The sequence below is a fragment of the Acartia tonsa genome, chromosome 6 (assembly GCF_053477335.1).
Source record: "Acartia tonsa isolate MP-2025a chromosome 6, ASM5347733v1, whole genome shotgun sequence".
NCBI lineage: Eukaryota > Metazoa > Arthropoda > Copepoda > Calanoida > Acartiidae > Acartia > Acartia tonsa.
The window spans coordinates 29499134-29511909 of record NC_137265.1 but is presented as its reverse complement, the minus strand read 5'-3'; the positions used below and the strand labels follow the sequence as shown (position 1 = coordinate 29511909).

Below are 12776 nucleotides of genomic sequence, written 5' to 3'. Positions count from 1 at the left end.
CTTTCTGCTCTTTTTGTAGTGATTTGACTGTGTTAAAATTCCTGGCGCTATTTGTTGAATTTCAAAGACCCAATTGAAAGTTGACACAGGGTCCTCGGGAAGGGGACATACAGTTATTTAACAACCTTTTCCTCTATAGTTTTACACTAATGTATAGACTTACTCGTTGTATTGTCTCTCATCTATAAATCTCGTTATTTTGATATATTCTTGATAATTATTTGGCCACAAATCTTTTAAAATTGTTATATAATACAGTTTCTGCTTCTTTAAAAATGGATTCAACTCCCTAACTGTAATAGGTATTTCTTCATCCTAAAAATCAGATTCTAAATACCTTTTCAATAAAAGGAAAATTGATAAAAATACAAAAAAAAATAAAATTGATAGTTTTGTGCTTGTAAATCAATTTGTTGAACATCTTATGCTGTTACAATGTGCAACAGACATACAATTGGACCAACTCTAAATCTAGAAAAACTCTTAAAAATTGGAACACTATATAATATACATTATACATTTATCTATATCCATATTATAAAATCATTAAAATTACACAAATACTATAAGATTATTTTATCAAATTATTTTATTTTGTCTCAAATATTTTTCTTGCAGTGTATGACAGTGTTCCCTGAAAAACAAAAATAACATTATTGTATGATATGCAATAATGTTAACTTTTTCGTATTTCATTGTTCATCTTTATCAAAAAACTTTTTTTAATTAGAGATTAATTTTCATAATTATTACCAATAATCTTTTGATGGACAAAATGTACTTTTATAAATTCGTAAAGAGTTCACATCAATATCTTATTAGCGGATTTTTTAAATTGGTGAGGTTATATGGTAAAAGTACCTGGAGTTGCCACCCAAATTGTGGTCTGTTGAATGGTCGCATTCACATATGTTATCTGAACCTATATAGCAAGACTGTAAAATTATGAGGAAGCATTTACAGTTCAACAATGATATTGGGCCTAAACCTATAAAAAAAATCACAAGTTAGCTAGTGTTTTTAATTATTATACAGTCCCTTATATTTATGTAAGGTTAAAGAAACTCAAAGGCTAGCTCACGAAATTTTATAGGATTTAGCTTATTATATTTATATTCCAGCATGTTTCTCCATTGACCTAACCGCAAACCCATAGCTAATCCATAGTAATACGCCATGAACTTTTCATTGCTAATCATTACTAGCTTCTGCTAAGCTCGATATTTCAAACTCTGAACCCTTCTTAACCTAACATAACCTCCTTTAAGCCTGTCATCTACCTTAACCTAGCCTACCCCCTACATCTTTAGTAATACGCCATTAAGACCTTTTCATATCTGTTTATTAGTCCTTCGTCCTAGCTACATATCTTGAATTCAAAGCCCCTTAACTTTAAAAAAAAACATAAACCCCACCTTAACCTGGCCTACTCCATTAATCTTTAAGAATACGCCCTTGAGAGCTTTTTATATCTATTAATTATTCCCCCTTTAAGCTTGATATTTTGATCTCTAAACCCTTCTTAAACTAACATACCTTACTTAATTCTTATACATATGCCATTGAACCTTTCAATCCGGTCCACTTAACCTAGAAAAAACCCTTAATCCATAGTTATACGCCTTTGAGACCTTTTCATATCTGTTAATTAGTCCTTCTTCCAAGCTTTATATCTTGAATTCAAAGCCCCTTAACTTTAAAAAAAAACTTAAAACCCACCTTAACCTGGCCTACTCCATTAATCTGTAAGAATACGCCCTTGAGAGCTTTTCATATATGTTAATCAATCCTTCTTCCAAGCTTTATATCTTGAATACAATACTCGTAAACTTAAAACGCCCCTTAATATTTAGTGATTCGCCATAATTACCTTTTCATAGCTGTTAATCAGTCCTTCTTCTAAGCTTGATATCTTGAACTTGTAACAAAAACACGGTGAAGGAACCTAAAATTTATTCTTATATACAATAGTCTATTTGCCACCCTGTACGTATGTATGTCTGCTAATATATCAGATTGTTCCAAGACTTCAAGGAATTTTTTTTCATAAAAAAAGGAATTTAAGCCTGTTTCTTGGACAACGCATTGCACCATATTCTTTTTTCAAAACCAGTACTATGTACTTTTTAGGGCCAGGGACGAAGTGGACATCGGATTTAAAATTGAGTATTTTTTAATCTTTATTGATTAGTACAAATTTTGAGTGTCCAAACTTTTTTACCTTTACTAATAATTACAATCTATAGAAGGGGTAATTTTGTATAATGTAATTGGAGTTGTACAATAGTTTATAGTCTATTTTCTTGTCAATTAAGATCCTGCATAATGCTAATACCTCTAATAAGCATTTGGATGGAGTCAAACCACTTGTGTCGAATTCAGGAGCTATCATTTCATTTCTATATCAATTACAAATATTCTTTCAAAACATTGTTTTAATAATAAATATAGAATATACATTATACATGGCCGATATTATGACAGGGAAAAAATTGTTGTAAATTAAGATTTCTAACATGGAACTCATTTGTTGGTCATTAGAAGTGGAGGGGAGGGGATAAAAGGGGTGGATGGGGGTATTGTTATTTTAGACTAATGCAAGTTTCACTTTATTAGAGTATATGAAAATCTGGTGTATTATCCAATTAAAAATATATTCATTGTGGTAATACTACTGCTTACAGTTTGACAGGCATGTTGGCTGGTTCTAGGCTATTCATTTTCTACTTTACTGAAACATTTCTTTTTCACTCTTGTCAGAATATTTGTAATTTACCTAGGACAAAATATTTCTTCAGTAGCGCAGTAACAACATTCTACAAAAATAAATGGATCATTAATCATTAACATTTATCTAACCTTATTTTAAAAAATCTACCAAAAGTTACTGTGAAAATACGACGAAACCCGCTACTTTGTTTTCTTTCCATGATCCAAAAAAATATTGAGAATATTAATAACGGTAAATAACATTAATACAACACATTTTTATATGGATAATTACAGTTCAGCTACGCCTGAAGAACAAGATATGACATAAGATATTTTAGGCTATTTTTCCTTTACACGACCTCATGAAACATAAAGCTCGAACTTAGGGGCTACCGCTAAGAGCTAAACCGTTGGAACTCTCAGATATTTACCTGCGTCATACTTATTTTCAAGACCCTCAATCCCATAGTTGGCTCGAACCTCTTTTGCTCTCTGCGCCTGCTGTAATCGTCGTCTATATGATCTAAACATTACAAATTGATCAGATAGTTAATTTTGTGATTCACTTCAAAGTGCTTATCGAGCACTGACCCCCCCCCCTCTTTTTTTTGAAGTAAACTGAATAAAAGGTGGGATAGTTTTTGTGACGGGCAGAACCCTGTGCACTAGTCGCCGGAAGGAAAAAGCAGTTTTTTGAAACAGGCTCTCTGAGATTATTACAGATTCTGATATATACATATATAGACTAATGAAAAATGCAAAAAACGAAATCAAAAGCGTTCCTTCTTAGGAGAAAATCCGGGAAAAAGATTTTAGCTATTTTTAACCTAAAATTCACATTAGCAAGCCTGCATAGAAATATACAGACATTTTAATCATGTCATTGCTCAGCACCTAGAAGTGGTAGAAAAATGCTACGCATACCATTGGAAAGCCTATAACCTCTAGTTTCCATATTGGTATATAACGTTTTTGTACTATTATTATTTTTTGAGCTATCCTCTGAAGTATACACAAGTTTTAAAAATCCAATTTTTTTCATGAATTTTAAGTTTGATACTTGTTACACAAACTTTTTAAAAATTGTATTGCTTTGCACCTAGGAGTTATATAATTATTTTATATAGGTATATTTATATATTTTGGGTGCATTTAATTTTAGCTTAATTAAAAATAGTCTTTGAAATGTGTATAGTTTGTAGTAAGAACCAAGGAGAAAGGGGGGGGGGAGTTTATACTTTTTTTGGCAATGAAATTCAGTATAAAATTTTGCTCTGGATGTTTTTGGGCTTGTTGTTATAGATATTAACATGATTCTTTTTGTAAGATCTCTTATATGATTAAATCTACCAGAATAAATATTGAAAATTGAATTTTGGCACTATCCTTCTAGAGGCTAGTGGGGTAAAACAGCTCCAAAACACTAACATCTAAGGTCTGAACTTGTTTATAGAGGTATCAAACTAATTTTTTGTAAACTTTGCTTTGCATAATTAAGCTAAGTAGTTACTAAAGATTTCATTTTTCCACTTTCCTTCTTGGTACTAGTGTGTTTTAGCACCCCCCAAAACACAAATATTATAAGTTATAAGCCTATCAAGATGATTTTTTTAATTTAAAATTTATTCTTGTACTTGAGATACATAGCCACTAAAGATTTTGCCCTGGCTGTTTGGACTTGTTGTTATAGTTATCAAATGATTCTTTTTTTAGAATTTTCTTATATGATTGGATCTACCTGTAAAACATTAAAAATTTTATTTTTTGACACTAAAATTATAAGCTATGAGATTATTTTAAAAGATATCAAGCTAATATTTCTAATGTAAACATTTTTCACATAATTGAACTAAGTAGCTATTACAGATTTCAATTTGGCACTTTTCTTCTAGAGTCTAGTGGGGTTAAACATTCTCCAAATACAAATATTAGGAGTTCTGAGCTTATTTTCAAAGATATTATGTTGAACTTTAATGAATGATTATTTAGTCCAGCTATTTAACAAAATCAGCCCAATATTTTTTTTAAAAGGCCCAGAACTTAAAGTTTTAGTAGTTTTGGGGGCAGTTTTACCACACTAGCCCCTAGAAAGATTAGTGGCTATGTATCTTAATTATGTTAATAAATTTTAAATTAAAAAAATCATCTTGATATCTTTAAAAATAGGCTCATAACTTATAATTTTGGTGTTTTGGGGGCTGTTATAAACTGCTAGCCCCTAGAAGGAAAGTGCCAAAATGAAATCTTTAGTGGCTACTTAGCTCAAATATGCACAAAAAAATGAGCTTGATATTTCTAAAAATAAATTCAGACCTTAGATGTTAGTGTTTTGGAGCTGTTTTACCCCACTAGCCCCTAGAAGGATAGTGCCAAAATTCAATTTCAAATATTTTTACTGGTAGATTTAATCATATAAGAGATCTTACAAAGAGAATCATGTAAATAACTATAACAACAAACCCAAAAACATCCAGAGCAAAATTTTATACATAATTTTATTGCCTATAAGTGTATAAACTCCCCCCCCCCCCTCCTTCCTTGGATCTTACTACAATGTCAAACCACACACATTTCAAAGACTATTTTTAATTAAGCTAAAATTGAATGCACCCAAAATATAAAATATACCTATATAAAATAATTATATAACTCCTAGGTGCTAAGCAATATAATTTTTAAAAGGTTTGTGTAACAAGTGTCAAACTTAAAATTCAAGAAAAAACTGCATTTATTAAACTTGTGTATACTTCAGAGGATAGCTCAAAAAATAATAATAGTACAAAAACGTTATATACCAATATGGAAACTAGAGGTTATAGGCTTTCCAATGGTATGCATAGCATTTTTCTACCACTTCTAGGTGCTGAGCAATAACATGTTTAAAATGTCTGTATATATACTTCTATGCAGGCTTGCCAATGTGAATTTTAGGTTAAAAATAGCTAAAATCTTTTTCCCGGATTTTCTCCCAAGAAGGAACGCTTTTGATTTCGTTTTTTGCATTTTTCATTAGTCTATATATGTATATATCAGAATCTGTAATAATCTCAGAGAGCCTGTTTCAAAAAACTGCTTTTTCCTTCCGGCGACTAGTGTGTGGGACTACCCGTTGCATAAAATGATTTAAAGTAATGAACATACAAAACCTTCCACCCCTTATTTTCAAATTATTTTAACAATAAGGGGGGGTTGGGGAAGGTTCTGCAACAGAAACAAGGATGACAACATCTATAAGAGCCAAGCTCACCTAATGAAACGGACAAACTAATATTTACAAACATAGAGTAACTGCTCTTTTAACTTAAAAGAAATAAAATATTATTTGGAAAAAATGAGAAAAACATTAATGCTTTAGGTCAATAGGACAACTCTAACAACGGTCAGAGCTGTCCGTAACAAACGGATGGTCGAATTTAGTTAGTAGATTCGCTAATAATGCACATATATTAGAGGTTTACCTAACCAAAAAATCCATCAGTTTATCTGTAGAAAATATAGGAATCCAAAGTATAGACAAAATTAATATAATTAAACTAATTCTTCTCATTATGAAAGATAATTATAAACTAATGCTAAATCTAACATTACAGTGTCAAAATAATTATATTTAATTAGGGTTAAAGGGATGAGTATCTAATTTTGTATTTTTTTCATAAATAAAAGTAAAACGATAAATGCCCATTTAGATTTCAGTAACTAACTAGATTTCTTCTTTTCAGTGTAGCTTCTAACGTTTCATAGTTCTTATTTTTACTGTAGTGAGTGGCAAAGCCTTCTAAAGCTAGGGGGTGAACTTCACCCCTTAAAGTAAATAATGTAAGGTTTTTTGTAAAGTCTAATTTCTCTGAAACAACTTGTTTTTAGAGATTGTGTTTTTCAGAAAACTTCAAGTATATGGTTTTTTATAAAAGCGAATTTAAGGGTTGAAGCTAAGCCCCTAGAGGTTAGGGACAGAGTAATAAATAATCTTAAAATAATACATACAAGAAATTATCTAAACTGGTCAAACAGTATATTTATATTGTATATTCAATATCAAATATTTGCTTAACCTAAATATATGTATAAGGGGTAAAATAAGATACTACATTATCAGGGATAAAGTAATAGGTTAGCTTCATAAGTTTTGAGGGGGGGGGGGGGAGATGTAATTTAACAATGAAGATATCTAACTCTATTATGAAGTATATGATGATAGCTTTAATTATAATATCATTACTAGAATAGTGACATATGATGTTATTAACATTAAACGTTGGTCTTAATATCGACGTAGATATTAGGTATAGTAGGTCTCCTTAAGACAAGTCGATAATGTGTCATCAATGACATACTTGATAAATATTAATTAGTCGACGAAGTATTGAATTACAAGTCAACAAAGTTTAAGAGGTAAATATGGAATTATGCATTAGTAGTGTCCAAACTTGTCAACCAATCATCTTAAATTACAATTGGAGTAATTTTTTTTGTCATCAGTTGAGATGTATATAAATTTATCGTCCATTGTGTTATCCATTGTCAGATCCCTAAGAATTTCTTGAATATCAAAATTAAATTATTAATTAATATTAATAGAAATATATAAAATAATTTGATCATGAAACAAAAAATAATTGAATATTCAAGATTTTAAATTAGTTTTTTATAATTCTTCATCGTATAATCTATAAAAAATAAAATAATAGTTTGATATCTCTGTGTATGTGTGTGTAGAAAAAGATCTCAAAAACTGACAAGCAGATATACTTTTGAGGGATATTTTTTGCATTGTTTATTCTATTTTCCATAGAAATTGTGATACATATGTCGACATTTTTTAGATACTCCACAAGTTAGAGAACTGGAGAATATCTTGGCCAATGGCAAATACATTATAAAGGTAGTGCAATCAAAAGTTCAACAATAACAATGTTTAATCCTATTTTCAGATAAATATTAAAATGAAAACTTTAGATACAAATTCAACCTCAGAAGGAAAAACTTATTTGCATTTAGAAATGTTATTATATATTCTCATTGAAATGATATCATTTTAATAGTAAACAAGGATGACAATATCCATAAAAGCGAAGCGAAGATCAGGAGGAAGGACAAACGAACATTAACTCTTGTAGAGTGTTATAACTTCTGAAGCATTAATTGGTAAGTTTAAACAAAATCGTAAATGCGAGATACTGTAAAGTGCCACAATTTCATTTTTTAGGATTTTGATAATAAAGATGCTTCGCTTAGAGTATAGTACCTTGTTGTCCTAGGAAAGGACACATTATTCCAAAAATCATATAAAGTTGTTGTCAAAAAGTTACATATCAGTATGTTTTAAATGGACGTAGGGACTTTCTGGTAACGCTCAGAAAGTTGCTATGCATCCTAAATCTTACCTAACTGTTATAAGAATCATCATGCAAAGTTTGAAATCGACAGGACAATTCTAACATGCCTTAATTAACGAAAATAGCTTAACGTTACGGACAGACGGAGCGACCCTAATTAAAGAAAATCTTTGCTTTTAAACATATATTTAAAAATAGAAGAAAAAGATTGGATTTACAATGAAGAATTTCAACATCAGTCCATGAAACAAACAGCGTAAGTACTAAGCAGGGAGATGCTGTCTAAAATGGTGCAAAAAATGGGGACAAATTTCAAATTGATTTGACGGGGCTGTTTATTTACGTCACAAGTGAGGGGAAAGAAAAGAGAAGGAGGAAAGAAACCCCCTAGAAAAGAGATGGGGGTATGACGTCACACGCCAAAACAATTTGAAATTTGTCCCCATTTTAGACAGCATCAGCAGGGATACAGGGATAGGACAATGTCAGGTGAATAAACCTTACCTCCAGTGAAATTGAATATTGTATGCTTTTTAGGGGATTCGGGGATAGAATAATAGTAGAAAATATGGGAATCTTCGTACATAGCATTCGCTAATGGCCCTTTCATTACTTATTGGTTGCACTAAATATTTGATGCACTAAATATTTGATATTTGATTTTTTTTTTAGATTGATTCTTGGTTTGATGTTACTACTCCTTCTGATTGCTTCTTGTATTATTGTTAATTTTAAACAAAAACATTGTTGTAATAGGTACAATTAAATTCAGATCCATAATCTTAATAAGTATCGCAGCAATAATAAGCTAATAACATGTCTTTACTAGTTATAACTTAATGCGTTTTCAAACAAAATCTCATAAAAATTTAAATCTCAAAAAATTGTAATAGGTATGATTTTAAACAACGATAATTATGGCCATTATTTACATGGGTTTATGTTTATATTAAATCTTTAATATAGTTTTTGTAGGGTAAGACGTGAGTTAGAGACACTACCAGATTATATAGTAGCTGCGCTGTAGTAAGGCCAGAATTTTGTCACTTTCATACGCTTGTTAGTAATTGTTTGGTATCATAAACTAATGAATTTAACACAAGTGACGTTACCAACATTTGAAAATAGATGAAAAGGCATATACAAACAACTTGTCAAATTAGCTGCCTTCCATTTAAGACTATCTAAGTTAGTCTACTTAAACTGAAAAAAATCTTCCTTGTTCAGTAAAATCTCGGACATGTATGGAAATTCTAAGCCAGACCAGCGGTTGAGGGCTGACTCAAGATTGGCATTCGACCTTGAACAACAAATAGTTGGTATACAATTTTAACATTAATGAATATGTACAAGTCTTAGGTGCTTGTCCTTATCTTAGTGAGCACATAATACCATTTACCTTCTCCTAGGCTAATTAAGGGAGTAGCTTAGTTATATGTCGGAACCTTGTGAAGTTGGACTTCTCTAATATTATATCTAATTTAACCGAACCTAACCTAGTCTAAACGTAAAACGCCATCGCACATAAGCAACCTACTGGTCCTGTGGTGTTTTTAGGCTATTTTCTTGGGGGGTGGGACACAAGAAATCCCTCTCCCAATTTTTTTAAAAAGAATTTTTGCAAAAATTGCGAATTTTGCTAATTCGCCATTTATTCGCGAAAATTTCCGACCCATCTGCAATTTTTTCGTCTGGGTAGGTAATAGAAGATGTAATTATTTTGATACTCACATCATTTTTTAGGCACGTACCTAATGTTTTTTTAATTACCTCTTAGGGCAAAGCCCCTAGAGGTTTGGGGCGAAACCACTAGTTTATTGATAAATAAATAAAACGACTGCAGGCTCAATCACGCACAAAAAGAAGAAAAGTTTGCATCACAGTGATAAAAATTAATTTTAAATTGTACAAAAGAAGATCTGATATTATAATATCACTAACCATTTCTTGGAAAGGCATTAGTATTTTATTTTATGAAATTAAATATTGTTTTATTTATTTAGAAATTATTCATAGAAGATTGAGTTATTCATTGAAGGTAAGGCTATTAGGTCTATATTTGCATTTTTAAAATTATAGTCTTACTTTAGTGGTCATTTGTGCGTTTTTGTAATCATTAAAATGATAAAGTCTTATCAAGAATGATAACATCCATAAAAGCGAAGCTCTGAAAAAATTTGACAAAATTATAAGTATATTTGTTGCAAAACTTCTTAAATACAGAATTCTCTTTAAGGACATACTCGAAAAATGTTAAGGTGTTTTGTCTGCTGGAGGAGTTCCTTTTTCAGATTTACGATTTTTGGGGTCAGATTATGCTTCTTGTCTAATAATTCTATTGTCTTTCTGATTTTAGAGCGTCTTTTTATATATTTTTTGATGCTTTCTATTATAAGGTCATGGGCTTGCGAGAGAGCACTATCTCAATAGTTGGAGTAAATGGAATAAATCATGATTCTTCCATCAAACCAAGAGAGGGTCTAAATCTTAAAGAATTTATGAAATATCAACCTTAAATTCATATAAGAATAGTATGTTTTTCTTTACAAGGGGTGTGCGAAAAGCAATATTGACACAAGCCGCGCAATTCGTGTATTAAAAAAAGGGTGCATTTTATTGTGAATCCTTTATAATATTTTCGGCATCTCAAAATTGCTTCTTATCTCAGTTAGAATGTAAACATATTGTGAATTTATATATGTTTGTCTATAAATATATAATTAAAGACATGATTTTTTTTATCACAAATAAATGAGACAAATATATGTTACTCTATCGCATCGTATAATAGACAGCTTTCCACGGATATTAAAATAACAAACTATAACCTAAAAACCAATTTTGTTAAACAAGGTTATTAAGGCTCAGGCTTACAAAACTGGTTTTAATTTTATGTTTTTTTTTATTTTGATATTCGTGCAAAATTGTCTGCAATACGATGTTTTTTTGGTAGGGCTGAGAACCAGTTCTAATCAAGCAGATATTATCGGTTTCGAAGCCTTACTAGAAAAAATGTATCTATTAAACCTCCCAAAATATCTATAGTACAAAGTAAAATGATGTCTGTCCGTCCGTCTGTCCGTCCGTCCCTTAAGATCTCGGTAACCACTGAACCGATCGGATTCTACTTCTCAGGGAATATACCTACTGGTCCTGTGGTGGTTTTATGTTATTTTCTTGGGGGTGGGACACTCACAACCCCCCCACCATTTTTTTTAAACGGATGTTTGTTGCACCAGTGGTACTGTTTTTTTTAATTATCTCTTGGGGCAAAGCCCCTAGAGGCTAGGGACGAATCCGCTAGTAATATATTTAATATTTGTTATTCTGAATGAGAATATTGTTTACTATAACCCCTATAGCCTAAATGTTTTCCAATGTTCACTGTTTATGTTAATGTGTCTCTATTCAATTAAGATTCATTTAAATGTTTAATAGATACATTTTAGAGTAAGTTTTATAATAAACTGTTATTGTGTGTATTCAAAATCATAATAAATTACATTGCATAAACTTAATGAGATGCAATGCATCAAACCCAATTGGAAAGCATCATTTTTTAAATAGATCAAATCTAAATATTGTGTAATAATTCAATAAAAACTGAGGGATCTAAAGACAATGGCCGATAAATTAATGTACATCACCATAATTACCCCTTCTGTAGATTAAAACTAGTTGTTTGAACTCTCAACTCAATAAACCAACCAATCAAAATTCAGTAAGAGTCCTCAAAGTTAATAAGGCAACGAATAAGAAAACATTATTGTAAAATAAACAGCCCATTGTCCATTCTCTCTTTGCTAAAAACTTCAATTGATAAGTAGAAGATACGAATATCTTTTTATGTACTTAATGAAAAACAAGGAAAAACTGTTTTACATAAAGATAAACATAAACTGCATTTCCAAACTATTTCAACGTATTGTGGCCATTCTAAAGCTTCTTATCTGCTGTTTAGTAATAGTGGTAAATTTAAAATAATGTTGTTCTCCTTAATTTAGTTAAGATAGGAATAGTTATTTATCGCATCGTATAATAAACAACTTTCCGCTGATATAAAACATACAATTATAAGATTAAAACCAGTTTTGTTAGACCCTAGTTACCAAAGGCACGGGTGACCAAAACTAGTTTTAATAATATAATTGTACATTTTTATATTCGTAGAAAACTGGATACAATACGATACAATACATGATTTTTCAGTATGTTTTGGAACCAGTTCTGATCCAGCGGATATTAATCAGTTTCTAGCCATGTTATCTCATTTGTAGTCTTTATATTGAAATTTGATTAGATGGCTCTAAACTATCTTTTCCATAATTTTGATTAACAGAATTTTAATATATTGTTTATCATCATGTATATCAATTTATCGTTCATTGTCTTATCCCTTAAGGTCGCCAAAATGAATGCACAGTTATTTATATACGAAACTGTAATTTTCTTGAGTAGTATTTTTATTATGTTTATAATATAAACTAATAATGATTTAGTAACACTTAGACAAGTTTTTTAAACAGAATAATTGATATAAATTTTTATAAATGGCTTTATGCAACTAAGGAGTAGCGTGATAAGCTTATAATATTTTTCAATTAGTGATGGCGTTGTGCCTGAAGTTAACAGATTATAAAATGTTACAAAACAGAATCAGATTGGAATAACTTTATACTCCTCTGTGATTATATTTTGAAATTGTAGTTAAAAACCAAAGTCAGACAT

The 12776-nt window shown here is 30.5% G+C and overlaps 1 protein-coding gene across 1 annotated transcript; it reads right to left on the bottom strand.

Annotated features, from left to right (window-relative positions):
* Nucleotides 1–499: 499 nt before the first annotated feature.
* On the bottom strand, nt 500–6280 carry LOC145323336 (uncharacterized). Its single transcript, XM_080165762.1, has 7 exons — nt 6171–6280; nt 3144–3235; nt 2777–2816; nt 2336–2399; nt 1871–1945; nt 862–922; nt 500–634 (listed from the first exon to the last, which is right to left on the bottom strand). Exons 1-7 carry the CDS (start codon nt 6257–6259, stop codon nt 600–602), a joined length of 456 nt encoding a protein of 151 aa, XP_080021888.1. The 5' UTR covers nt 6260–6280; the 3' UTR covers nt 500–599.
* Between the last annotated feature and the right edge of the window lie 6496 nt (nt 6281–12776).

What these genes read in the sequence shown, in the direction of transcription:
- LOC145323336 (XM_080165762.1), bottom strand. Translation starts at nt 6,259, where the DNA reads ATGAGAAGAATTAGTTTAATTATATTAATTTTGTCTATACTTTGGATT. An exon ending in CTGATGGATTTTTTGGTTAG is followed by an intron (nt 3,236 to 6,170) that starts GTAAACCTCTAA and finishes TGTAATGTTTAG; the next exon opens with ATCATATAGACGACGATTAC. An exon ending in AATTTGGGTGGCAACTCCAG is followed by an intron (nt 635 to 861) that starts GTACTTTTACCA and finishes TTTGTTTTTCAG; the next exon opens with GGAACACTGTCATACACTGC.